Source organism: Oncorhynchus nerka, linkage group LG26, assembly GCF_034236695.1.
Source record: "Oncorhynchus nerka isolate Pitt River linkage group LG26, Oner_Uvic_2.0, whole genome shotgun sequence".
Lineage (NCBI taxonomy): Eukaryota > Metazoa > Chordata > Actinopteri > Salmoniformes > Salmonidae > Oncorhynchus > Oncorhynchus nerka.
In genome coordinates this window covers 17,989,626-18,012,714 of record NC_088421.1, presented here as the reverse complement: position 1 = coordinate 18,012,714, position 23,089 = coordinate 17,989,626, and the positions used below count along the sequence as shown (strand labels likewise).

General features: G+C 42.9%; 2 protein-coding genes across 5 annotated transcripts; one reads left to right on the top strand and one right to left on the bottom strand.

Annotated features, from left to right (window-relative positions):
- Positions 1–3,546: 3,546 nt before the first annotated feature.
- Positions 3,547–17,177, top strand: LOC115110461 (tetratricopeptide repeat protein 39A-like). Of its 2 annotated transcripts, none has more exons than XM_029636143.2 (18): positions 3,547–3,987; positions 4,957–5,086; positions 5,609–5,740; positions 6,540–6,598; positions 6,684–6,760; positions 7,512–7,576; positions 7,869–7,968; positions 8,091–8,156; positions 8,409–8,517; positions 8,708–8,775; positions 9,079–9,138; positions 9,293–9,454; positions 9,681–9,772; positions 9,884–10,004; positions 10,130–10,241; positions 10,453–10,567; positions 10,986–11,102; positions 14,820–17,177. In XM_029636143.2, the coding sequence occupies exons 1-18, from the start codon at positions 3,960–3,962 to the stop codon at positions 14,929–14,931; spliced, it is 1,725 nt and encodes a 574-aa protein (XP_029492003.2). In that variant the 5' UTR covers positions 3,547–3,959; the 3' UTR covers positions 14,932–17,177. The 2 variants fall into 2 exon arrangements, with proteins under 2 accessions (XP_029492003.2, XP_029492004.2); XM_029636144.2 differs by having other exon boundaries at positions 3,551–3,987; positions 4,982–5,086.
- LOC115109891 (large ribosomal subunit protein mL64-like) lies at positions 16,085–21,624 on the bottom strand. Of its 3 annotated transcripts, none has more exons than XM_029635141.2 (3): positions 21,199–21,624; positions 20,487–20,796; positions 16,085–18,057 (listed from the first exon to the last, which is right to left on the bottom strand). In XM_029635141.2, the coding sequence occupies exons 1-2, from the start codon at positions 21,597–21,599 to the stop codon at positions 20,499–20,501; spliced, it is 699 nt and encodes a 232-aa protein (XP_029491001.1). In that variant the 5' UTR covers positions 21,600–21,624; the 3' UTR covers positions 16,085–18,057; positions 20,487–20,498. The 3 variants fall into 3 exon arrangements, with proteins under 3 accessions (XP_029491001.1, XP_064866259.1, XP_029491000.1); XM_065010187.1 differs by having other exon boundaries at positions 16,085–18,054; positions 20,495–20,796; XM_029635140.2 differs by lacking the exon at positions 16,085–18,057 and having other exon boundaries at positions 20,387–20,796.
- Between the last annotated feature and the right edge of the window lie 1,465 nt (positions 21,625–23,089).

The window sequence follows — 23,089 nt, the reverse complement described above, 5'->3', positions numbered from 1 at the left end:
GAAGATTTTTACACTTTGCCAGCTCAGGGATTCGAACCAGTGACCTTTCAGTTACTGGCCCAATGCTCTTAACTGCTTGGTTACCTGCTGCCCCAATGTTATGTTCAATTCCAACAGAATGTGTCATCTGCAATCGTCTTCAGTTTAATTTTAGTGCTCCCAAATATGACAACAGCACCCTCATGTGAAATGATTAATTAGTGAAGTGTAGAGAGAAGACATTTTTAAGGTGACTTGATATGCAATAGCTGCTTCTATTTAAACAAAATAGCTGATTGATGTAGATCTATTTTTTTTTGCTTTGATGTTTTATTTATCTATGCATCTATTGTCACTATTGTTCATAAGGTGTAGAATATGTCTTATTCAAAAAGTGACACTTGAAGGCCACATCTAAAATCCCTGTGTTTACAGGACTGTCTGTCCACATCACAAGGGATTTTGTGTATGACTTTGGCTTCCTCATGCTTGATCAATCTTTATTGGAAGCAGACCAACAACATGTACTAAACAGGCAAACATCAGAGTTAGACATTACAGTTAACAAACAGATTACCGACCATTTCGAATCCCACCGTACCTTCTCCGCTATGCAATCTGGTTTCAGAGCTGGTCATGGGTGCACCTCAGCCACACTCAAGGTCCTAAACGACATCATAACCGCCATCGCTAAGAGACATTACTGTGCAGCCGTATTATCGATCTGGCCAAGGCTTTCGACTCTGTCAAACACCACATTCTTATTGGGGCGGCAGCGTAGCCTAGTGGTTAGAGCGTTGGACTAGTAACCGGAAGGTTGCGAGTTCAAACCCCCGAGCTGACAAGGTACAAATCTGTCGTTCTGCCCCTGAATAGGCAGTTAACCCACTGTTCCCAGGCCGTCATTGAAAATAAGAATGTGTTCTTAACTGACTTGCCTGGTTAAATAAAGGTAAAATAAAAAAATTAAATTGGCAGACTCGACAGTCTTGGTTTCTCAAATTATTGCCTCGCCTGGTCTCGCCTACCAACTACCACTCTGATAGAGTTCAGTTTGTCAAATCGGAGTGCCTGTTGTCCGGACTTCTGGCAGTCTCTATGGGGGTGCCACTTGGTTCAATCCTCGGGCCAACTCTCTTCTTTGTATACATCAATGATGTCGCTCTTGCTGCTGGTGATTCTCTGGTACACCTCTACGCAGACGACACCATTCTGTATATTTCTGGCCCCTCTTTGGACACTGTTAACTTACCTCCAGACAAGCTTCAATGCCATACAACTCTCCTTCCGTGGCCTCCAACTGCTCTTAAACGCAGGGGAAACTAAATGCATGCTATTCAACCGATCGCTGCCTGCACCTGCTCGCCCGTCCAGCATCACTACTCTGGACGGTTCTGACTTAGAATACGTGGACAACTACAAATACCTAGGTGTCTGGATAGACTGTAAACTCTCCTTCCAGACTCACATTAAGCATCTCCAATCCAAAATTAAATCTAGAATTGGCTTCCTATATCGCAACAAAGCATCCTTCACTCATGCTGCCAAACATATCCTCGTAAAACTGACCATCCTACCGATCCTCGACTTCGGTGATGTCATCTATAAAATAGCCTCCAACACTCTACTCAACAAACTGGATGCAGTCGATCACAGTGCCATCCGTTTTGTCATCAAAGCCCCATACACTACCCACCATTGCAATCGGTACGCTCTCGTTGGCTGGCCCTCGCTTCATACTCGTCGCCAAACCCACTGGCTACAGGTTATCTACAAGTCTCTGCTAGGTAAAGCCCCGCGTTATCTCATCTCACTGGTCACTATAGCAGCACCCACTCGTAGCACGCACTCCAGCAGGTGTATCTCACTGGTCACCCCCAAGGCCAATTTCTCCTTTGGTCGTCTTTCCTTCCAGTTCTCTGCTGCCAATGACTGGAACGAACTGCAAAAATCTCTGAAGCTGGAGACTCATATCTCCCTCACTAGCTTTAAGCACCAGTTGTCATAGCAGCTCACAGATCACTGCACCTGTACATAGCCCATCTGTAAACAGCCCATCTAGCTACCTCATCCCCATATAGTATTTATCTTGCTCCTTTGCACCCCAATATCTCTACTTGCACATTCATCTTTTGCACATCTACCATTCCAGTGTTTAATTGCTATATTGTAGTTACTTTGCCACCATGGCCTATTTATTGCCTTAACTCCCTTATCTTACCTCATTTGCACTCACTGTATATATACACTTTTTGTTTTCTTTTGTTCTACTGTATTATTGACTGTTTTGTTTATTCCATGTGTGACTGTGTTGTTGTATGTGTCAAATTGCTAATTTTTATCTAGGCCAGGTCGCAGTTGCAAATGAGAACTTGTTCTCAACTAGCCTACCTGGTTAAATAAAGGTAAAATAAAAAAACAGTTACAGTGTTCACCATAAAGTTGGATAATACTGTAACCTTGCCGGTTGAGCTTTAGATTAATTCTGAATTAAAAGGGTGATCAGTCCACATATTGTACAATAATGTTTCAGTGATTAAATGGAAAGAGATGGGGGTGTTTACTTCTGCTGGTTATAGAGTACCACAGTACTCTATAACCCCCATAAACGGGGAAATGATTACAATTGTTTTTCCACATTTAATTTTTCCCACAGGGGATTTTAGAAACACTTCAAATAAGGGCTGTGTTTCGTGAAGGCTTACCCTGGCGTGACGTTTTGTATATCTCTCTAGGACAAGGTAACTTTTATCAATAACCTTGCATGTATTTACCTCCCAAAAATGAAAAGCTAATAAGCTGCTAATGTGGCTGTCATAAAGAACTACAAATGCCATGATGATCTGGACGAGAAGGTAAGAATCTCTGGATTAACTATCTAAAGTTAGTTAAATGTAGTAATTCCTAAATTGGCTACATTTATTTTAATAGACAATTCTGTGAACAGTTGTGCAAGTTTGAATTTAAATTGACACAATAACTTAGTAAAGGTGTCAGCTACAGATGAAGTGCAGGAGTGTGCGGAGATTTGTAGTTTTGCAAGATGTCTACTTTGATGCTAATTAGCATTTTCGAATCGGAGTGTAAATAGAGCTGAATATATTGATAAAATTCACCTTGTGGTTTTATGGTATTATGACACCTCCACTGTGGGGCTCTATATAACTTCAGTGAGAATGGAATTCATTTGAACTGGTGTTTACTTTTAGGGTTTTCCATCTCCAGTGACTTATACAGTTTACAGAACAGTGTTAATATGTAAAGGGTCACATATAAGAGAGGCTTGGCATGTGACATTTTCCTGAGTCAAACAACACAAGTAATATATTCCCGAATTAATTACTTAATAAAAATGTAGGCTGTTAGAAAACTGCAGTTTCTTATCCTATTATTTTGCCAAGATATGCATAAAATGTATTATAAACCAATGACTAATAAACGAAGAAATAGCCATGTTGACGTTGAGCCATTATGTATGTTCTTTGATTAAAGGTTATGGCAGGTTTGCAAAGTGTTCGTGTCATTGAGCCGGTTTTGTCTGGAAGGGATACAGCTTTTGTCAAAACATTTTCGTAGCAGTTTTAGGAGAACTTACGCAGCAGGTTAGGATAATTAAGTTAAGGTTACGAAAATGCAACAAACAAACAAAAAATATATACTTTTGACGTCCATTTGACAAAAGCAATATACCTTCTAGACATTACCCATTGAGCCTGCGGATGTTGAAGGAGGAGTCGATTCAGTTCTCGTTTATTTTCCCACACCGCTTTCGAGCACTTGACGCTTCTACTCTTCTCAAGTTACAATCCCAACACTATTCCACAGCTCAATGCAACTTCTGTTCTTAACGCGGAATCAACCAACCCTCCACCAGCTTGTTATTAAGACAATTCGCTAGTTAATGTTTTTTCTCAAACCCTTCTGAGTAGGCTACTTTTCGGCAGGTGTTTTGGGCAGAGTGCCCGGAAGAAAAATGTCCAATGGGAAAGATGCACCTGCGGCAGCGAAGTAAGTTTCAACGTCGTGAAAGCTTGGCCTACTGCCCTGAACTTTTTAATCATTTATATATCTTGGTTGTTCGGTTTATATAGTTATTCAACATCAATTTAATTAATGTAAATACGCAGCTCTGTTTTATATATTGTCAATACAAGTACTTACTAATCAAGTAACTCAGTTACATTACTTTATTCGGAAGTTATTTTAAAGGTTATTTTCCTCTTTACATTGGTGTTGTGTTGACATTGAGATGGACAGGGTCAGGATGGTAATTTAACAATTCATATTTTGTGAGGGTTTATTTCATGTCTAATCAAATAATTCAATAAAAGACCAGTCAATGCATGAATAGCTGAAGATATCTTATTTATTTTAGAATGACTCTCCTCCTTTCTAACTTATTCCTGTGAAATTAAGTGTAGTTTTAGTTTAGTGCATGTTTATTTAATGTTTCCACGAATATCACGTTTTCTGTTGAACATATGTTTTATGTTGACGAGCTCTTTGTGGAGGGAGAAATCCACTGTAGTGTTATCTTGAAGTCATACAAGAAGGCAGGTTTTCTTAGATCATCTTGCAGCTGATTTCTAAGAGTTCTGACTCTGAATAAATGCGTACATTTGAGAATTTTTCACAGGACTAGATTGGCCCGAAAGGATTTTCTTAAATGTTATTTTTACTGTGCGTCGGAGAGCTTCAGATCCATCCGTGCCAGGTTTTAATGTTATGTGCACAAGTACAAGGAAATGCCTTTCTTGCATGCTCTGAACCAAACAATGCAGTAATGAAGGTAAGAGACACTATGAGCGGTGTGTGCAGACTGCTGTGAACAGGTGGGTGCTTGTGCATGTGTATTGACACGGTTGCAGGCTACTTACCTTACCTATGGGCCATAGAGCCCTTCCATTACCTATTTTCTTTCTCTCAGGAAGAGCGACGATACTAAAGCTGATTCTTACTGTCATATAACCATTGTAGTGTGTGTGTGCGCGCGCATGCGCAGCTCCTCACAGATGACCCTGCAGGTGTGCCTTGAGGAGTGTATGGAGGCCCTGGACCTCTTCCTCAACAACCACTTCAGTGAGAGCCTGGACAAACTGCGGCCACGGTAACAGTGCCACTCTCTCTGGACTAAAGTGGGCTTCAAACTCTCCATTGGCCAATTAGCATGTAGAGGGTGACTTGAGGTATATTTGTGCAGCCTTTAGCCTTTTGTTGTTGAGTGGTGTGTAACTTAGTGCAGCATCAGCACTGTTGAGGTGTGATGTATTGTGGTGTAGTACAGTGAAGTGTCACACTTCCTTCTACCCATGGCATCAGGCCTCGTCACTTCTCCAGGATATGGAGTGTTTACTGAAGCTGACGCCCAGGGCTCAACGGGCAGAACGGAGGCCCTGGAAAATAAACACCATACTGCTGGAGTGAAATAGGAAAATAATTAGATGTCTGCTGTTGGCTACTCTGTCTTTCCTCATTACTAATAGAGTAAAGCCAGTCTCTATATTGGAAGAAAGCCACTTTTTTTTCAAAAGGAAATTAAAATGTTCGCTGGACAATAAATACTTGCTGTTTTCTGATTGTTGTCAGTGAGGTGTGTATGATGATGATGATGTTGTGTGTTGCATTGAAGGGCGAAGGAGAGCATGTACCATGCTCTGATCTACGCCACTGTGCTGGAGATGCAGGCTATGATGACCTTCCAGCAGGATGACATCGTCAATGCAGGCAACACCATGAAGAGTGCCCAGGAGGTCTGCCAGAGGTGAGGATGCTACTATACATGGACACTCATCTGTTTCATGTCCTCTTTAACACATTAGTTCATATTATAGACACAAGCAACATCCAGAAAAGGGAAATAGAGGGAAATCCTGGAATACTCTGACAGTTGGTCTGACCTCTAACATTGAGGCCTAATATACCACTAGAGCTATTAGTCTCCTGTCCATCAGCCATAACCTGCAGGCAAATGAGAGCATTTACATGGCAACCAGGTCTCTTTGCGCCCCGGCTGGAATTTGCCTGTGTTTGCATGGCCAGAGCAGCTCTATTGATGGCCTACAGCAGTGGTATTCAACTCTTACCCTACGCGGTCAGGAGCCTGCTGGTTTTCTGTTCTACCTGAGAATGAATTGCCAGGTATAAATCAGTCCCTGGTTTTAGATGGGAACAATAAAAACAATCACTGAAATTGGCTTCGAAGTCCAGAGGTGAGTTTGAGGGGCCTACAGCACAGGTGTCAAACTCATTCCATGAAGAGCCGAGTGGCTGCTGGTTTTTTCTCCTCCCTTGTACTTGATTGATGAATTAAGGAACTCCCCACACCTGGATGTCTAGGGCTTAATTGAAAGCAAAAATCTACAGACACTACGCCCTCCATGGAATGAATGACACCCCTGGCATACAGCAAGCAAGGACACTTGAGGTGGCCGAAAGGCTGTCATGTGTTATTATAATGTTCCACATTAATGCCCATTTGATTAACATGAGAAACATGCATTGCTCAATGAGATGTCATCTTTTTTAGTCTTACACTCATAGATGGTCTCATTTCTTCTTAGGTTTCGACGAAAGTCCCCTAGTAATATCAGTAAATCACCTGGAGAGCATCTAACTGAAGGTAAGAGCGCTTTTATAATTGGGCATCTCAGCCTATTATTATGGCAGATTTCAAATAGCCACTGACCGGGTGTGTGGGTTTGCAGAGCAGCTCCAAGCTCTCCATGCTGATGCGTGTTATGCTGAATGCTTGCTCCAAAGGGCTGCTCTCACCTTCCTACAGGTAAGACGGGTCCTCCTATCCTCCACTCTAAATCTTACTGATCCTGGTTAATGACACTGCTGATGTTTCGTTTGGCAATTATGCACAGGTAACTGCCAAAATAAAGGAAACACTTGAGTAAATGAGGGATACAAAGTATATTGACAGCAAGTGCTTCCACACAGGTGTGGTTTTCTGAGTCAATTAAGCAATTAACATCCCGTCATGCTTAGGATAATGTATAAAAAGGCCTTGTTGCCCATTAGAAGAAGAGATCACTTATTTTGAAAAAGGTATGTCTGTCTCTCAATCATCAGATCTCAACCCCATGTAACCCTTATTGGAGATTCTGGAGCGGTGCTTGAGACAGCGTTTTCCACCACCATCAACAAAACACCAAATTATGTGATTTCTCGTGGAAGAATGGTGTTTCATACCTCCAATAGAGTTCCAGACACTTGTAGAATCTATACCAAGATGCATTGAAGCTGTTCTGGTGGCCCTATTAAGATACTTTATGCTGGTGTTTCCTTTATGTTGACTGTTACCTGTATGTATGATAACTGTATCCAACTGATTAGATAGTGGTCGATGGAACGCATTCTAGTTGTTTGCCTTCCTGCTTCTTGGTGTTTTGAGTCTGTGTGAATAGTTTTTAAAGAGCGATCGAACAGGTTTCCCCTGTCCTCTCATTCATTTGTGAATACAGTACATTACTGTCTCACCAGTTGACACATTTTGTTAAAATGTTTTATTTTCCCTCTTCCTTAAGGATGAGAACATGGTGAGTTTTATCAAAGGAGGAATCAAAGTACGCAACAGTTACCTGATTTACAAGTAAGTTTGCAGGAGAAAGGGCAGAAATGGTTCTCACATTAAACAGGCTCACACAGTGTGATTGTGAATCAACAGCTGGAGTCAATAATTCTGTTTACCAAATTATGCACTGCTATTACAATAAGACTGTGCTCAGTTGTTGAAACAATCATGGTAATTTTCACCGGTAAGTGTGTCGTTAGTCATTTAGATGTGTTTTTATTGCTTAATAATCAGGCATTATTACAGCCTATAGTAATATTGTATAATCATGTTAGACTATGAATGACATAATTGCCTTTTTATGACACAGGGAGCTGCACACCTTCATACAGTCAAACAGCTCTCTCCAAGGACCCAACCACATTCATTTAGAGGGAGGGGTGTCTTTTGGGATCGGAGCATTCAACTTGGTTTGTCCCACAAGCATCCCCGTATTCCATTAATGGTCCATTTGGTAGATATTTGCGTGTTTTAGCACACATGTCAGTCAGACCTTATGCTGTATCACAGGATTCTGTACTGTTTTCCACAGACTCTTTCCATGTTTCCACCTCGGTTACTCAAAGTTTTAGAGTTTGCTGGCTTCTCTGGAGACAAGGTATAGTTGCTCATTCTAACTTGTCTAGAAAGTGATTGGTTTACAGCAGGGCTGCCCAACCCTGTTTCTGGAGAGCTAGCCTGCTGTAGTTGATTAACATGATTCACCTTAACAAGCAGGTCATTATTATAGTCTGGTTTGCTAGATGCTCTACATGACAGCAGCTCTAAAGGAACAGCGTTGGGCAGCCCTGCTTTACAGGTTGTCTCAGTCTGCCCCCTCTCACTATATATTGTATGTTTTTGTGTGCAGGAGTATGGTCTGTCCCAGCTGAATGATGGTGCCACTACAAACAACCTGCGGTCCATGCTGTGTGCCCTGCTGTTGCTTTGTTACTACACCTTCCTCACCTTCATACTCGGTATTCTACTCTTCACAACCAGGAAGTGAATGGAGATCACAAATTACTTGGCTGTTCGGAAATGACACAATTACATATAACATACACGCGTGTGTGAAAGAGCGAGAGATAAAGAACGAGAGGGTAGACTGTGTGAGTTTCTGGTTTTGTCCATACACAGCATCTTATTCAGTTCTTTATCACTCTACAGGGACCGGTGAGGGGGACGTGGCTGATGCTGAGAAGCTGCTGAAGCCTTTCCGGCTCCGCTACCCACAGGTGAGTGACACTCCTCCGCCCCAAGCTCTCACCCAGCCCAAAGCAAACTGAACTCTGTATGGAACACAATGTGTACCGATACCAGCAGACTTCTGGGCAAACACAATCTAAAGTAATAGGTTTACAATGTGGGCGTAATGTGGGTAAGTAATGCACTGACCATGCGTAGGCCATTTAGTCAGAGGACGTGCTTATGCTTGAGCTACCATTGTGTAAGTGTGTCATTTTACAAGTGCTAGCCACCGACAAATTATTATATGTTTTTATCAGAGAATGTTTACATTTCTCTCCACTTCCCTTCAGGGGGCCATATTTCTCTTCTTTGCAGGCAGGGCTGAGGCAATCAAGGGGAACATTGATGAGGTGAGTCTCAAACTACATGTCTATGCTATTTTTGTTATCTGTCTGTTTTTCCAGTCATATTTAGCAGTGGTGTTTGTATTGATAGGCATAGAATGAGATCAGTGTGTGCCTGTAGTTTGCTGGTGGGGGTACTGTAATGACGATATGTCACCAGGCGGTGGTGCTGTTTGAGGATGGCTGCAAAGCTCAGCAGCAGTGGAAGCAGTTCCACCACATGTGCTACTGGGAGCTGATGTGGTGCTTCACCTACAAGTGCGTGTGGAGGATGGCCTACTTCTACGCTGACCTACTGAGCAATGAGAGTCGCTGGTCCAAGGCAAGAGACTATGCTGTAGTGTTGAGTATAGCCTAGGACCCAATTTAAGAAAAAAAAACACTTGAGCAGACACTCTTAATTGAACCCAGTCAATGGTTTTGACCTGCCCACTAACTGTATGGCTTTTAAAGCCAATGATGTATTTTTATCCCCACAACAGACTTGACATTATTAAACTCTGCTTACTGTATGGCTGGGTCCTGACTAAGGCGCATCTTTCCTTCAGGCCATGTATGTGTACATGAAGGCTGCTTACCTGAGCATGCTTGCTCCGGGGGAGGCTAGGCCTTTTGGGGAAGATGAGGTGGAGCTCTTCAGGTAAACACATGTTCATCACAACAAAAACTTGAAGTTCCCCAGTCCCATTTCATTGTGACCACCCCTCTTTCCTGGCCCCTTCTCTTTTTCTGTCTTTGCCCGCTCTCTTAGACAGGTGTCCACCTTCAAGCAAAAGATAGCAGGGAAGTCTCCACCCACAGAGAAGTTTGCCATTCGCAAGGCTAGACGTTACAAAGCTAGCTGCCCAGTGAGGCTCCCAGTACCTGTGCTGGTGAGACCCCACAAACACGCATGCGCAAAGCTGCATAAAGACATGCACAAATCTGTTGCTAAAATGGTGAGGGTCACTTGTATTTGTGTGGTTCTGACAGTATCTCTTGCTACACTGTGCTGTAGGAGATGATGTACATGTGGAACGGCTTTTCCATGATCAGCAAGCGGCCAGAGCTGACCGAGGGCATGCTGCAAACACTGGTGGAGGCAGAGCGCACCCTTCTGGAATCTCCCGGTACTGCAACATGTCGGGGCTAACCAGTTTCAGGCAGTCAGACTGACCTGGGCCAAATCAGCCCGCTTGTCTCAGTGGGTCATGAAGCAATAACCACTGATATAATATCACCAAAAGTGAATGGATAAAGACAATCTACACACATTCTGCTTGAGCCTGTGTTGAGTAATTTTGAATGCATGGTTTTATAATCTATGTTTTGTTTTGGAAGCGAATGAGTATTCAATGGATGACCGCTGTGTGATCCACCTACTGAAGGGGCTGTGTCTGAAGAACCAGGGACACATTCGGGCTGCAGAGGAATGCTTCAACAAGGTGTACAACAGGTGACGTTGGGACTCTTTTAGTCCGGGTATCTTTCATTTATACACACCTGGAATCTGTGTGTTACATAACAAAATGGTAAATGCATGCCGACGCATACGTATTATGTTTGCTGAGAGGTTATACAATTAATTTATTGGTTTATTCGGATCCCCATTAGCCGTTATTCTTCCTTAGGTCCAGAGTGTCACTTTTAACAAGCTCATTTATGCCAAAAGGAAATATTTTCACGGTATTTAATCAAACAATGTGTTCTTTGTTTTGATTAAACCACAATGTTTTATGATAGACCTCATAGCAGTGAAATGCACTCTGAATAATGTCTAGAGATGTTTTTTTAGAACAGTCAGTGATATTTAAACATGCTCTTTGTAAATGACTAAGAGGTTGTTAATATGCCGTCTGTTCTCTAACCTCCAGTGAGAAGAAGATCAAGTTTGACCATTACCTAGTGCCCAACGCTCTGCTGGAGCTCAGTGTGGTCTACATAGACACGGGCCGCAAGGAGGAGGCCATCAAACTACTGGTGAAAGCCAAGTGAGTCATCTCTTACTGGTTGTTCCAGTACAGCCTACAAGCTGTAGTAGGATGTAGCAGGCTTAAATTCCAGCTCGACATGAAAAAACCTTATTAAACTAATGAAGATTCTGTTGATTGGTTAGTTGAAAAGAATGGCACCGGAGGAGATGGATGCTGTTTTACGGGCTCCTAACCAATTATTTAACTTATTTTGACCCGAAAAGTGCTTCTGGATATCAGAACAGCGATTACTCACCTCGAACTAGACAAAGATTTTTTTCTTTAACGAGTATTCCAGATACCCAACCAGGCCCAAATCCCTGTCATTCATGTGAAGAGAAGATGCAGATACAGGGGATGCCTCTACCATCTGTCCTATTGGCCAACGTGCAATCATAGCAGAATAAACTGGATGAGCTCCGTTCAAGACTATCCTACCAAAGGGCCATAAACTTTAATATCTTGTGTTTGAGTCGTGGCTGAACTACGACATGGATAATATACATTTGACTGGTTTTTCCGTGCACCGGCAAGATGGAACAGCTGCCTCCGGTAAGACAAGGGGTGCCAAAAGGAACACCTACTTGAGAATGCTGTTCATTGACTACAGCTCAGTGTTCAACACCATAGTGCCCTCAAAGCTCATCACTAAGCTAAGGACCCTGGGACTAAACACTTCCCTCTGCAACTGGATCATGGACTTCCTGATGGGCCTCCCTCAGGTCGTAAGGGTAGCCAACAACACATCTGCCATGATGATCTTCAACACTGGGGCCCGCAGGGGTGCGTGCTCAGTCCCGTCCTATACTCCCTGTTCACCCACGACTGCGTGGCCAAGCATGACTCCAACACCATTACGTTTTCACACAACGGTGGTAGGCCTGATCACCCACAATGATGAGACAGCCTATAGGAAGGAGGTCAGAGACCTGGAAGTGTGGTGCCAGGAAAACCTCTCAACGTGATCAAGACAAATGAGATGATCGTAGACTACAGGAAAAGGGCCGAGCACACCCCCATTCTCATTGACGGGGCTGTAGTGGAGCAGGTTGAGCTTCAAGTGCCTTGGTGTCCACATCCCCAACAAACTATCATGGTCCAAACACACCAAGACTGTTGTGACAAGGGAACGAGAATGCCTATTCCCCCTCAGGAGACTGAAAAGATTTAGCATGTGTCCTCAGATCGTCAAAGTTCTACAGCTGCACCATCGAGAGCATCCTGACTGGTTGCATCAAAGCGTGGTATGGCAACTGCTCTGCTTCCGACCGCAAGGCACTAGACTAGAGGGTAGTGCGTACGGCCCAATACATCACTGGGGCCAACTTCCTGCCATCCAGGACCTCTATACTAGGCGGTGTCAGAGGAAGGCCCTAAAAATGGCCAAATACTCCAGCCACCCTAGTCATAGACTGTTCCCTCTGCTACTGTACGGCAAGTGGTACCGGAGCGCCAAGTCTAGGTCCAAAAGTCTTCTGAACAGCTTCTACCCCCAAGCCATAAGACTGCTGAACAGCAAGTAAAATGGCTACCCAGACTATTTGCATGGACTATTTGCTACTCACTGTTTATTATCTATGCATAGTCACTTTACCCCTACCTACAGTTGAAGTCGGAAGTTTACATACACCTTAGCCAAATACATTTAAACTCAGTTTTTCACAATTCCTGACATTTAATCCTAGTAAAAATTCCCTGTCTTATGTCCGTTAGATTCACCACTTTATTTTAAGAATGTGAAATGTCAGAATAATAGAGTGATTTATTTAAGCTTTTATTTCATCACATTCCCAGTGGGTCAGAAGTTTACATGCACTCAATTAGTATTTGGTGGCATTGCCTTAATCAATTTAAACTTGGGTCAAATGTTTCGGGTAGTCTTCCACAAGCTTCCCACAATAAATTGGGTGAATTTTGGCCCATTCCTCCCGACAGAGCTGGTGTAACTGAGTCAGGATTGTAGGCCTCCTTGCTTGCACACGCTTTTTCAGTTCCTCCCACAAATTTTCTATAGGATTGAGTTCAGGGCATTGTGATGGTCACTCCAATACCTTGACGTTGTTGTCCTTAAGCCATTTTTCCAGAACTTTGTAAGTGTGCTTGAGGTCATTGTCCATTTGGAAGACCCATTTGCGACCAAGCTTTAACTTTCTGACTGATGTAGATATATTAAAGCAACATCAGGACATAATTTTCCCTGCCTCATGATGCCATCTATTTTGTGAAGTGCACCAGTCCCTCCTGCAGCAAAGCACCCCCACAGCATGATGCTGCCACCCCTGTGCTTCCCACTTGGGATGGTGTTCTTCGGCTTGCAAGCCTCCCCCTTTTTCCTCCTAACATAACGATGGTCATTATGGCCAAACAGTTCTATTTTTCTTTTGTCAGACCAGAGGACATTTCTCCAAATGTATGATCTTTGTTCCCATGTGCAGCTGTTTGGCTTTTTAATGGCGGTTTTGGAGCAGTGGCTTCTTCCTTGCGGAGCGGCCTTTCAGGTTATGTCGATATAGGATTCGTTTTACTGTTACTTTTGTACCTGTTTCCTCCAGCATCTTCACAAGGTCCTTTGCTGTTGTTCTGGGGTTGATTTGCACTTTTCGCACCAAAGTACGTTCATCTCTAGGAGACAGAACGCGTCTCCTTCCTGAGCGGTATGACGGCTGCGTGGTCCCATGGTGTTTATACTTGCGTAATATTGTTTGTACAGATGAACTTGGTACCTTCAGGCATTTGGAAATTGCTCCCAAGGATGAACCAGACTGGTGGAGGTCTACCATTTTCTTTCTGAAGTCTTGGCTGATTTCTTTTGATTTTTTTCATGATGTCAAGCAAAGAGGCACTGATTTTGAAGGTAAGTCTTGAAATACATCCACAGGTACACCTCCATTTGACTCAAATTATGTCAATTAGCCTCTCAGAAGCTTCTAAATCCATAACATAATTTCTTGAATTTTCCAAGCTGTTTAAAGGCACAGTCAACTTAGTGTATGTAAACTTCTGACCCACTGGAATTGTGATACAGTAAAATAATCTGTCTGTAAACAATTGTTGGAAAAATGACTTGTGTCATGCACAAAGTAGATGTCCTAACCGACTTGCCAAAACTATAGTTTGTTAACAAGAACTTTGTGGAGTGGTTGAAACACTTGGAGTCATTAAAACCAGTTTATGTAAACTTCCAACTTCAACTGTACATGTACATATTACCTCAACTAACTTGTACCCCCGCACATTGACTTGGTACCGGTACCCCCTTTATATAGCCTCGTTATTTTGTTGCTCTTATTTTTTACTTTAGTTTATTTAGTAAATATTTTCTTATTCAACAATGAAGTTTACCAGAAATAAGAGTTACGTGCTTGTAAGTAAAAGCATTTAATGTTGTCTACCTACACCTGTTGTATTAGGCGCATGTGACAAATAAAATTGTATTTGAATTGGTTGCATTGAGGCTAGACTGGAACAAAATCCTGCACACTATTTTGTTCTACAGGACCAGGGTTGGTGACTGCTGTAAGGTAGTTAGCTCCAAAACTATTAGGACAGTGACTTTCTATTTCGGCTCTGTACTCCAGCACTTTGGATTTTACATTATACAATGACTGAGGATTTGATACAGGTTAAAGTACAAAGTGCTGGAGAACCAAAACATGTCACTGTCCCAATGCTTTTGGGAAATGTTGTTACTATGTCTTACTCACGAGTCCTATCCACTTTGTTCTGTTCCCTCAGAACTAACTACAAGGAGTACTCCATGGAGTCACGCACCCAGTTCAGGATCCATGCTGCTCTCTCCAAACTCAAGGCTGACACTAGTGACCAAGATGAAATCACACCACTGTAGTATAACCGGTGTCATTGTGCTGAGCAAGCACTGGACTTGCTTCCCCTGCCATCTGTAGATGCTCCAGGAAGACTTGCTCTCTTTTTCATCCTCAGCCACTTTGATCACTGCCTCCCAAATGTTACTTGCTTTGTGGTGAAAGTCTCCGTCCTTCATGGATGGTGGTCTCTCCCTGATTAAAACACTTGAGTTTTGAATGGGAGTTGGTAGAAGTTGCCTCTACCTGCTGGTTCTAGATCAGAGGCATTTTATCCACCTACTGGGTGATGAACACCCATGGTTAGGTTCAGATTCTATCTTCAGTGTTTGAATGTGTGGTACTTACATCACTGTACTGGTTACCCATAACAGTAGTTGGGAGGCAGTTGCTCAAAACCATTTGAATACAGTATATCCACTTTTTTTGTGGGGGAAAACATGTTGAAATGAACTTCACAATGGAAGTAATGTTTGGATATGTGAGGTATAGTTTTGCTTTTAACTTCTCCAAAAGTGATTGAGTATTACTGTAAGCAGTTTGACAAAAGCATCCCTTTGGTGATAACTGAATAAGACAGACATACGAATACATAACGTATGACATTGCTTTGATCCCAGAGTTATTTTAACAAATGTATTAACATTTATGTAGAAGGACCTTTAATAATCAATAGGTCATGCTACATTTGTTTTATGTAGTTGTCCCTGCTGCAATGTACAGAGGAAAGTAGTCAGTTAAACTTATTTCAACCTCTGATAGTGTAAACATTATTTTAAGTAATGAATGTCAATCAAGACCTTGTGCAAAGAAAGGTGTGGTCAAACAATTTGAAAAACATGATTAAATATGTCCATTTGCTAGAATCCCTCATTGTTTTATATTTTACTGGAGCGTATCTGAAAGAGTGTAACCCATCCTTGTCCAGATTGCCCTATAAATAACAAACTGATGAAGAGGTGACTTTACAGATAAAGATGTATGACTGGTACCTACATGGAGTGTACAAAACATTACAAACACCTGCTCTTTGCATGACAGACTGACTGCGCTATGATCCCTTGTTTATGAAGGGGAGGAGATGGGTTGAAGGATTTTTAAGCCTTGTGATAATTGAGACATGGTTTGTGTATGTGCACCATTGAGGGTGAATGGGCAAGACAAAATATTTAAGTGTCTTTGAACAGGGTATGGTACTGGGTGCCAGGCGCACCAGTTTGTCAAAAACTGCAACGCTGCTGGATTTTTCACATTTAAGTTTCCTGTGTGTATCAAGAATTGGTCCACCACCCAAAAGACATCCAGCCAAATTGACACAACTGTGGGAAGCATTGGAGTTAACATTGGCCATCAACCCTGTGGAACGCGTTAGACACCTTGTAGAGTCCTTGTAGAGTCCATGCCCTGACAAATTGAGGCTGTTCTGAAGGCTAAAGGAGGTGTAACTCAGATATTAGGAAGGTGTTCTTAATGTTTTGTATACTGTGTATAAACTTACCTGCTACTTCCTTGAACTTAATCAGTGGATCATGACATCTCACCCAGTGTCAATCATGGGGCAGCAGGTAGCCTAGTGGTTAGAGCGTTGGGCCAGTAACTGAAAGGTTGCTGGATTGAATCCCCAAGCTGACAGGTAAAAATCTGTCTTTCTGCCCCTGAACAAGGCACTGTTCTCCAGTAGGTTGTCATTGTAAATGAGAATGTGTTCTTCACTGACTTGCCTAGTTAAATAAAGGTTACATACACGGTCTGCACAACAGTGTGCACTATGTAAGGCCAGGGGATAAATATTTTTACACTGAAATTAATTTTGTGAAGTCAGCATACAAATACACAAAACCTATAATACATACATGATCTAATTGTAGGGTGTACACCTAAACTCTTGGGGCCAGTATCCCAGACACAGATGAAGCATAGTCCTGGACTAAAAATATATTTTCTAATGGAGATTCTCTATTGAACATGCTTAACCCAGGACTAGGCTTCATCTGTGTCCGGGAAACTGACACCTTATGGTTGCAATGATATTCAGGTATTTTTAACATATTGAGTCAGACTGAGGGTATTGAGACCATGACCAGACCAAGCCTGCATTTACTTGGTCTCAGACCAACTCTCAAAATCAAGACTTTGAATTTCTGGTGTACACTATATACAGCCTGCCGATTTCATATGGTTCTGGATGGTGGTTTGCTAACCCCATGCCTAGCCTCATCCCTCTGTAACTAGAACCTAACTTTAACCAATTAAAATCCCTGTGTCTTTGGATCTGACTGTTTTATGTTAATCATATCTCATACACTGAACAAAAATATAAATGCATCATGTAAAGTGTTGGTCCCATGTTTCATGAGCCAAAATCAAAGATACACCTTTTCCATATGCACAAAAAGCTTATTTTTGTGCATTTTGTTTTTACATACCTCAAATCAAATTTATTTATATAGCCCTTCGTACATCAGCTGATATCTCAAAGTGCTGTACAGAAACCCAGCCTAAAACCCTGAACAGCAAACAATGCAGGTGTAAAAGCACGGTGGCTAGGAAAAACTCCCTAGAAAGGCCAAAACCTAGGAAGAAACCTAGAGAGGAACCAGGCTATGTGGGGTGGCTAGTCCTCTTCTGGCTGTGCCGGGTAGAGATTATAACAGAACATGACCAAGATGTTCAAATGTTCATAAATGACCAGCATGGTCGAATAATAATAAGGCAGAACAGTTGAAACTGGAGCAGCAGCACAGTCAGGTGGACTGGGGACAGCAAGGAGTCATCATGTCAGGTAGTCCTGGGGCATGGTCCTAGGGCTCAGGTCCTCCGAGAGAGAGAAAGAAAGAGAGAATTAGAGAGAGCACATGTGGGGTGGCCAGTCCTCTTCTGGCTGTGCCGGGTGGAGATTATAACAGAACGTGGCCAAGATGTTCAAATGTTCATAAATGACCAGCATGGTTGAATAATAGTAAGGCAGAACAGTTGAAACTGGAGCAGCAGCATGGCCAGGTGGACTGGGGACAGCAAGGAGTCATCATGTCAGGTAGTCCTGGGACATGGTCCTAGGGCCCAGGCCAGTTGAAACTGGAGCAGCAGCATGGCCAGGTGGACTGGGGACAGCAAGGAGTCATCATGTCAGGTAGTCCTGGGGCATGGTCCTAGAGAGAGAGAGAGAGAAAGAAAGAGAGAAGGAGAGAATTAGAGAACGCACACTTAGATTCACACAGGACACCGAATAGGACAGGAGAAGTACTCCAGATATAACAAACTGACCCTAGCCCCCCGACACATAAACTACTGCAGCATAAATACTGGAGGCTGAGACAGGAGGGGTCAGGAGACACTGTGGCCCCATCCGAGGACACCCCCGGACAGGGCCAAACAGGAAGGATATAACCCCAGCCACTTTGCCAAAGCACAGCCCCCACACCACTAGAGGGATATCTTCAACCACCAACTTACCATCGTGAGACAAGGCCGAGTATAGCCCACAAAGATCTCCGCCACGGCACAACCAAGGGGGCGCCAACCCAGACAGGCTGACCACAACAGTGAATCAACCCACCCAGGTGACGCACCCCCAGGGACGGCATGAGAGAGCCCCAGTAAGCCAGTGACTCAGCCCCGTAACAGGGTTAGAGGCAGAGAATCCCAGTGGAAAGAGGGGAACCGGCCAGGCAGAGACAGCAAGGGCGGTTCGTTGCTCCAGAGCCTTTCCGTTCACCTTCCCACTCCTGGGCCAGACTACACTCAATCATATGACCCACTGAAGAGATGAGTCTTCAGTAAAGACTTAAAGGTTGAGACCGAGTTTGCGTCTCTGACATGGGTAGGCAGACCGTTCCATAAAAATGGAGCTCTATAGGAGAAAGCCCTGCCTCCAGCTGTTTGCTTAGAAATTCTAGGGACAATTAGGAGGCCTGCGTCTTGTGACCGTAGCGTACGTGTAGGTATGTACGGCAGGACCAAATCAGAGAGATAGGTAGGAGCAAGCCCATGTAATGCTTTGTAGGTTAGCAGTAAAACCTTGAAATCAGCCCTTGCTTTGACAGGAAGCCAGTGTAGAGAGGCTAGCACTGGAGTAATATGATACATTTTTTTGGTTCTAGTCAGGATTCTAGCAGCCGTATTTAGCACTAACTGAAGTTTATTTAGTGCTTTATCCGGGTAGCCGGAAAATAGAGCATTGCAGTAGTCTAACCTAGAAGTGACAAAAGCATGGATTAATTTTTCTGCATCATTTTTGGACAGAAAGTTTCTGATTTTTGCAATGTTACGTAGATGGAAAAAAGCTGTCCTCGAAATGGTCTTGATATGTTCTTCAAAAGAGAGATCAGGGTCCAGAGTAACACCGAGGTCCTTCACAGTTTTATTTGAGACGACTGTACAACCATTAAGATTAATTGTCAGATTCAACAGAAGATCTCTTTGTTTCTTGGGACCTAGAACAAGCATCTCAGTTTTGTCCGAGTTTAATAGTAGAAAGTTTGCAGCCATCCACTTCCTTATGTCTGAAACACATGCTTCTAGCGAGGGCAATTTTGGGGCTTCCTGTTAGTGAGCCTTTCTCCTTTGCCAAGCTAATCCATCCATCTGACAGGTGTGGCATATCAAGAAGCTGATTAAACGGCATGATCATTACACAGGTGCACCTTGTGCTGGGGGCAATAAAAGGCCACTCTAAAAATGTGCAGTTTTGTCACACAATGCAATGCCACTATGTCTCAAGTTTTGAGGGAGAGTACAATTGGCATGCTGACTGCAGGAACATCCACCAGAGCTGTTGTCAGATAATTGAATGTTAATTCCTCTACCATAAGCTGCCTCCGACGTTGCTTTAGAGAATTTGGCAGTACGTCCAACCGGTCTCACAATCCTAGACCACATCTGTGAACTGCCCGGATGGCTGGTTCAGCCATCAGAAACGGTATCCTCTTTGTGAACTCTCTGGAGTGGCACCAAGCAGTTTCCCTGCAACAACTTGCAAGGAACCCTGACCTCTGCTCAGAACTCCAGAGTATAGCTTTTTGCAGCAGTTAACAAAGCAGTTAACAAGGCACACCAACCCCCCTCCTTACTCCTGGCATGCTACCTCCAGGGTTAGTGGATGTGGACTAACCATGCAGCATACTTCTACAACTGGTACACACAGAACAATGTGGCCCGCCACCCCTGTATCTATAGGTGACCCACAGAGGACGGCTGGTCAAATGCCAAATGTGACATACAGCTTCCCTTAATCTGTGTGAGGACAGACTGTTAGTCAAGATTGTGATTCTTTGTTTTTCCTTCTGCATCTCCGGATAAGAAAAGTCTGCCAAACAGCTAAATGTGGATTTTGCCTGTTTTTAATATATTGTGTAATTGTTTTCCAATAATAAACATGTTTATATCACATGAAAAATAATTCTTCCTATACTAGCTACTAGTCTATAGCTCAGTAAAAAAATACTCCTGAGTGTCAGTAAAGTATGATGAGACATTAGACCTAGTTCTAGTGCGTTTCATTTATTACAGCAGTCAAACTCAAAACGCACAGTTGACAACAACAATACATTCACAAAGTTGACTAAATAGTCATATTTACAAAGTCAGTGCCTTAAGACGAGGAATCAGCCGAGGAAGCAGCAGCAGGGATGTGGCTCTGTTCTTCTTTTAGTCTACGTTTCATCAGCTTCCTTTTCTTCTTCTCCTCCTTTTCGATTTCACTGACCATCTCCAGGAACTTGGGGCTTCGGGGGTCCATAGCATAGCCAAAGCGTTCTCTGGCCTCGGCTAGCAGCCTTTCACGACGCGCCTTCTCATCTTTCAACTTCTGTTTCGCCTCACGTTTTTCCTTCCTCCAGTCAGCCACCATCTTAGGCATCTTGGCCATATTGGATGCAACCAGTTTCTCTCTGCAAAAGAAGGAGGGAGTGTTAGCCAAGTATCATGTCATCATAAAAGCTACTCTAAAAAGGGATGGTTAGACAGAGCTTTATCCACCTGTCAAGGAAATGCTGTACTTCCACAACACTATCAAATAACAATATGAATTGGAACCAAAGCCTATCAGACTGTTGAGCATATTTATTTACGTTATACATACATGCATGCATGCATACATACACACATACAAACAAGAGGCCTCTCATTGAGAGTTATCATGCCTATGTGCCTTGAGTCATATAGGCAAATGTCAAGCAGTAACTACCATTCTCAATTTCTCTCAATGTTATCTAGTATGGCACATTGCGTATAAACAAACATGTCATTTGACAGGTCCTAAAAAGACAGCTAGTATTAGCATGGCTGTTTACCTCGCGAGACGTTTCGCATTGGCTTCCTTCGTTTTCGCCTCGACGTTCTTCAGCATCACCTGGAGCGGAGGGTTCCATTCCCTCTCCTCTGCTATCATCTCCTCGAGCTGGGCATGGCTGGGCCACAGCTTTGCAGGGTCGATTCCCGACGAAGAGCCATACCGCCCGAATAGCTTGCGGTCATACTTCGCTGTCTTCTGCCATTCCGGAGTTTTCTCGCTTTCCCTATCTGGTATGTATACATCTTTCAAATTTAATTTCAGTGGTTTAGGGTTATAATTTGCTATCTGGTGTAGAAGCCCACAGTGTGAGCTGGCAAGATTATACGATTTTAAGGGTGAAACCATTCGAATAGCCCAGCTAAATATTGCTGTCCTCCTGCACAGCATGGAGGTCGCCATTTTTTGGTGGCAAAGTTCGGAGGACCCTCGTTGCGTCAGATTTGATTGCTCATAGCTGACTACAACATCGCCTGTCCGTTATTCTTGTCATCATCATCATAAGCAAGAGGATCATAGAGGTATCGAAGGTGCTGTGACAAAAGACAGTCTTGACAATTCTGATTTGAAACTCTTAGGCTATAGGCCTAGTCAGTGTTATAATTAAAACAAATATTATTGTATTGCCAAATTACTATCTATAGCATATAATGAAGTTTAGGTCAAAATTGCCTTCATTTTGACAAGTAGTACCCTATGCTACAGAATGTGGGCTGTATCTTATCAGTGGAAGTCATGCTGGAAAAGGTAACACTATTTTAAGAGCTCATGTGCATATGAAATAGAGCTATGCTCAATAACTGACTTATTTGTTGTCTTATGAAGTTAAATTCTGCCACAGACCTAAATTATGACGATCATATCAACATCTCTCATGAGTCCATCATACGCTCTTGCAAACCACTTTTAGTTTGAAAACTATTTTTTCAATGGGTTTGAGTTTCAAATGTCTAAATTAATCTGTGGAAAATGTCCTTTCAAGATCCAAGTGGGGCCTGGAACCAGCATTGGGCAGGTGGGCAACAGAGCAAAAACCAGAGCCAGGGGAGAAGTATAGACTCTTCAACACCTTTTTGAACATTAGGAATACTGTGTGGGGAATTATGCCGAAAACACACTTTGAAAGAAAGGTTCTTTGTTTAAACTTCTCCCCGCTTTCCTCTATTAGCAGCCCCCTCCCACAACTACTCTTTTATTTTAGATTTATTTTCAAGAAGGGGAGATAGAACAAATGGGAGGGGGGGGGTCTTGAGTGCAGCACTTACTGAGACAGATGTCACCGCTTTTGTGTTGCGGGAGCTGTGCAAAACTCTCCATCGTCATTAAAGATGTAGGGTTCCCATAGCAAGAGGAGGAGAGGGGTGAAGGTGGGGTGGGTATGATAGAGGCTTAATTTGGCTTAGGAGCAATCCGGTGCCAAGCTCAGGGCTTTAGGGATCAAATCAACGTCAGTCACTGGAAAATAGGCTTGTTAGCAGTTAGAAGATATGGGATGGCATGGCAAGCACATTGCCGTGGTCTATTTCTGACTTATATATGGGATATATAGATAAAGAGTGAACAAAATTAAGTAGGACATCATCAAATAAACCAATCTAGTTATCACAAAAAGCTATCAAAATGACCCGAGGATCTGTAAATAGATAACAAAATATGAACTGACTAACATTAACCCAAACGCATGTTCTATGCCGGGACCTTCCCTTCTAGAGTTACTATGTGGACAAGATGAGTTGAGTTGAAAAGGAGAGAAAATAACTGAACCACATAAGTGGACAAGCACCTCCGGCCTGCTGGCTATAAAGACATTGAGATAAGTGATGGATGAGGAGTGATGGATGTGGATGAGGATAATGTACATGGTATCTACTGGGGAGTGTTGGCAGAGGATG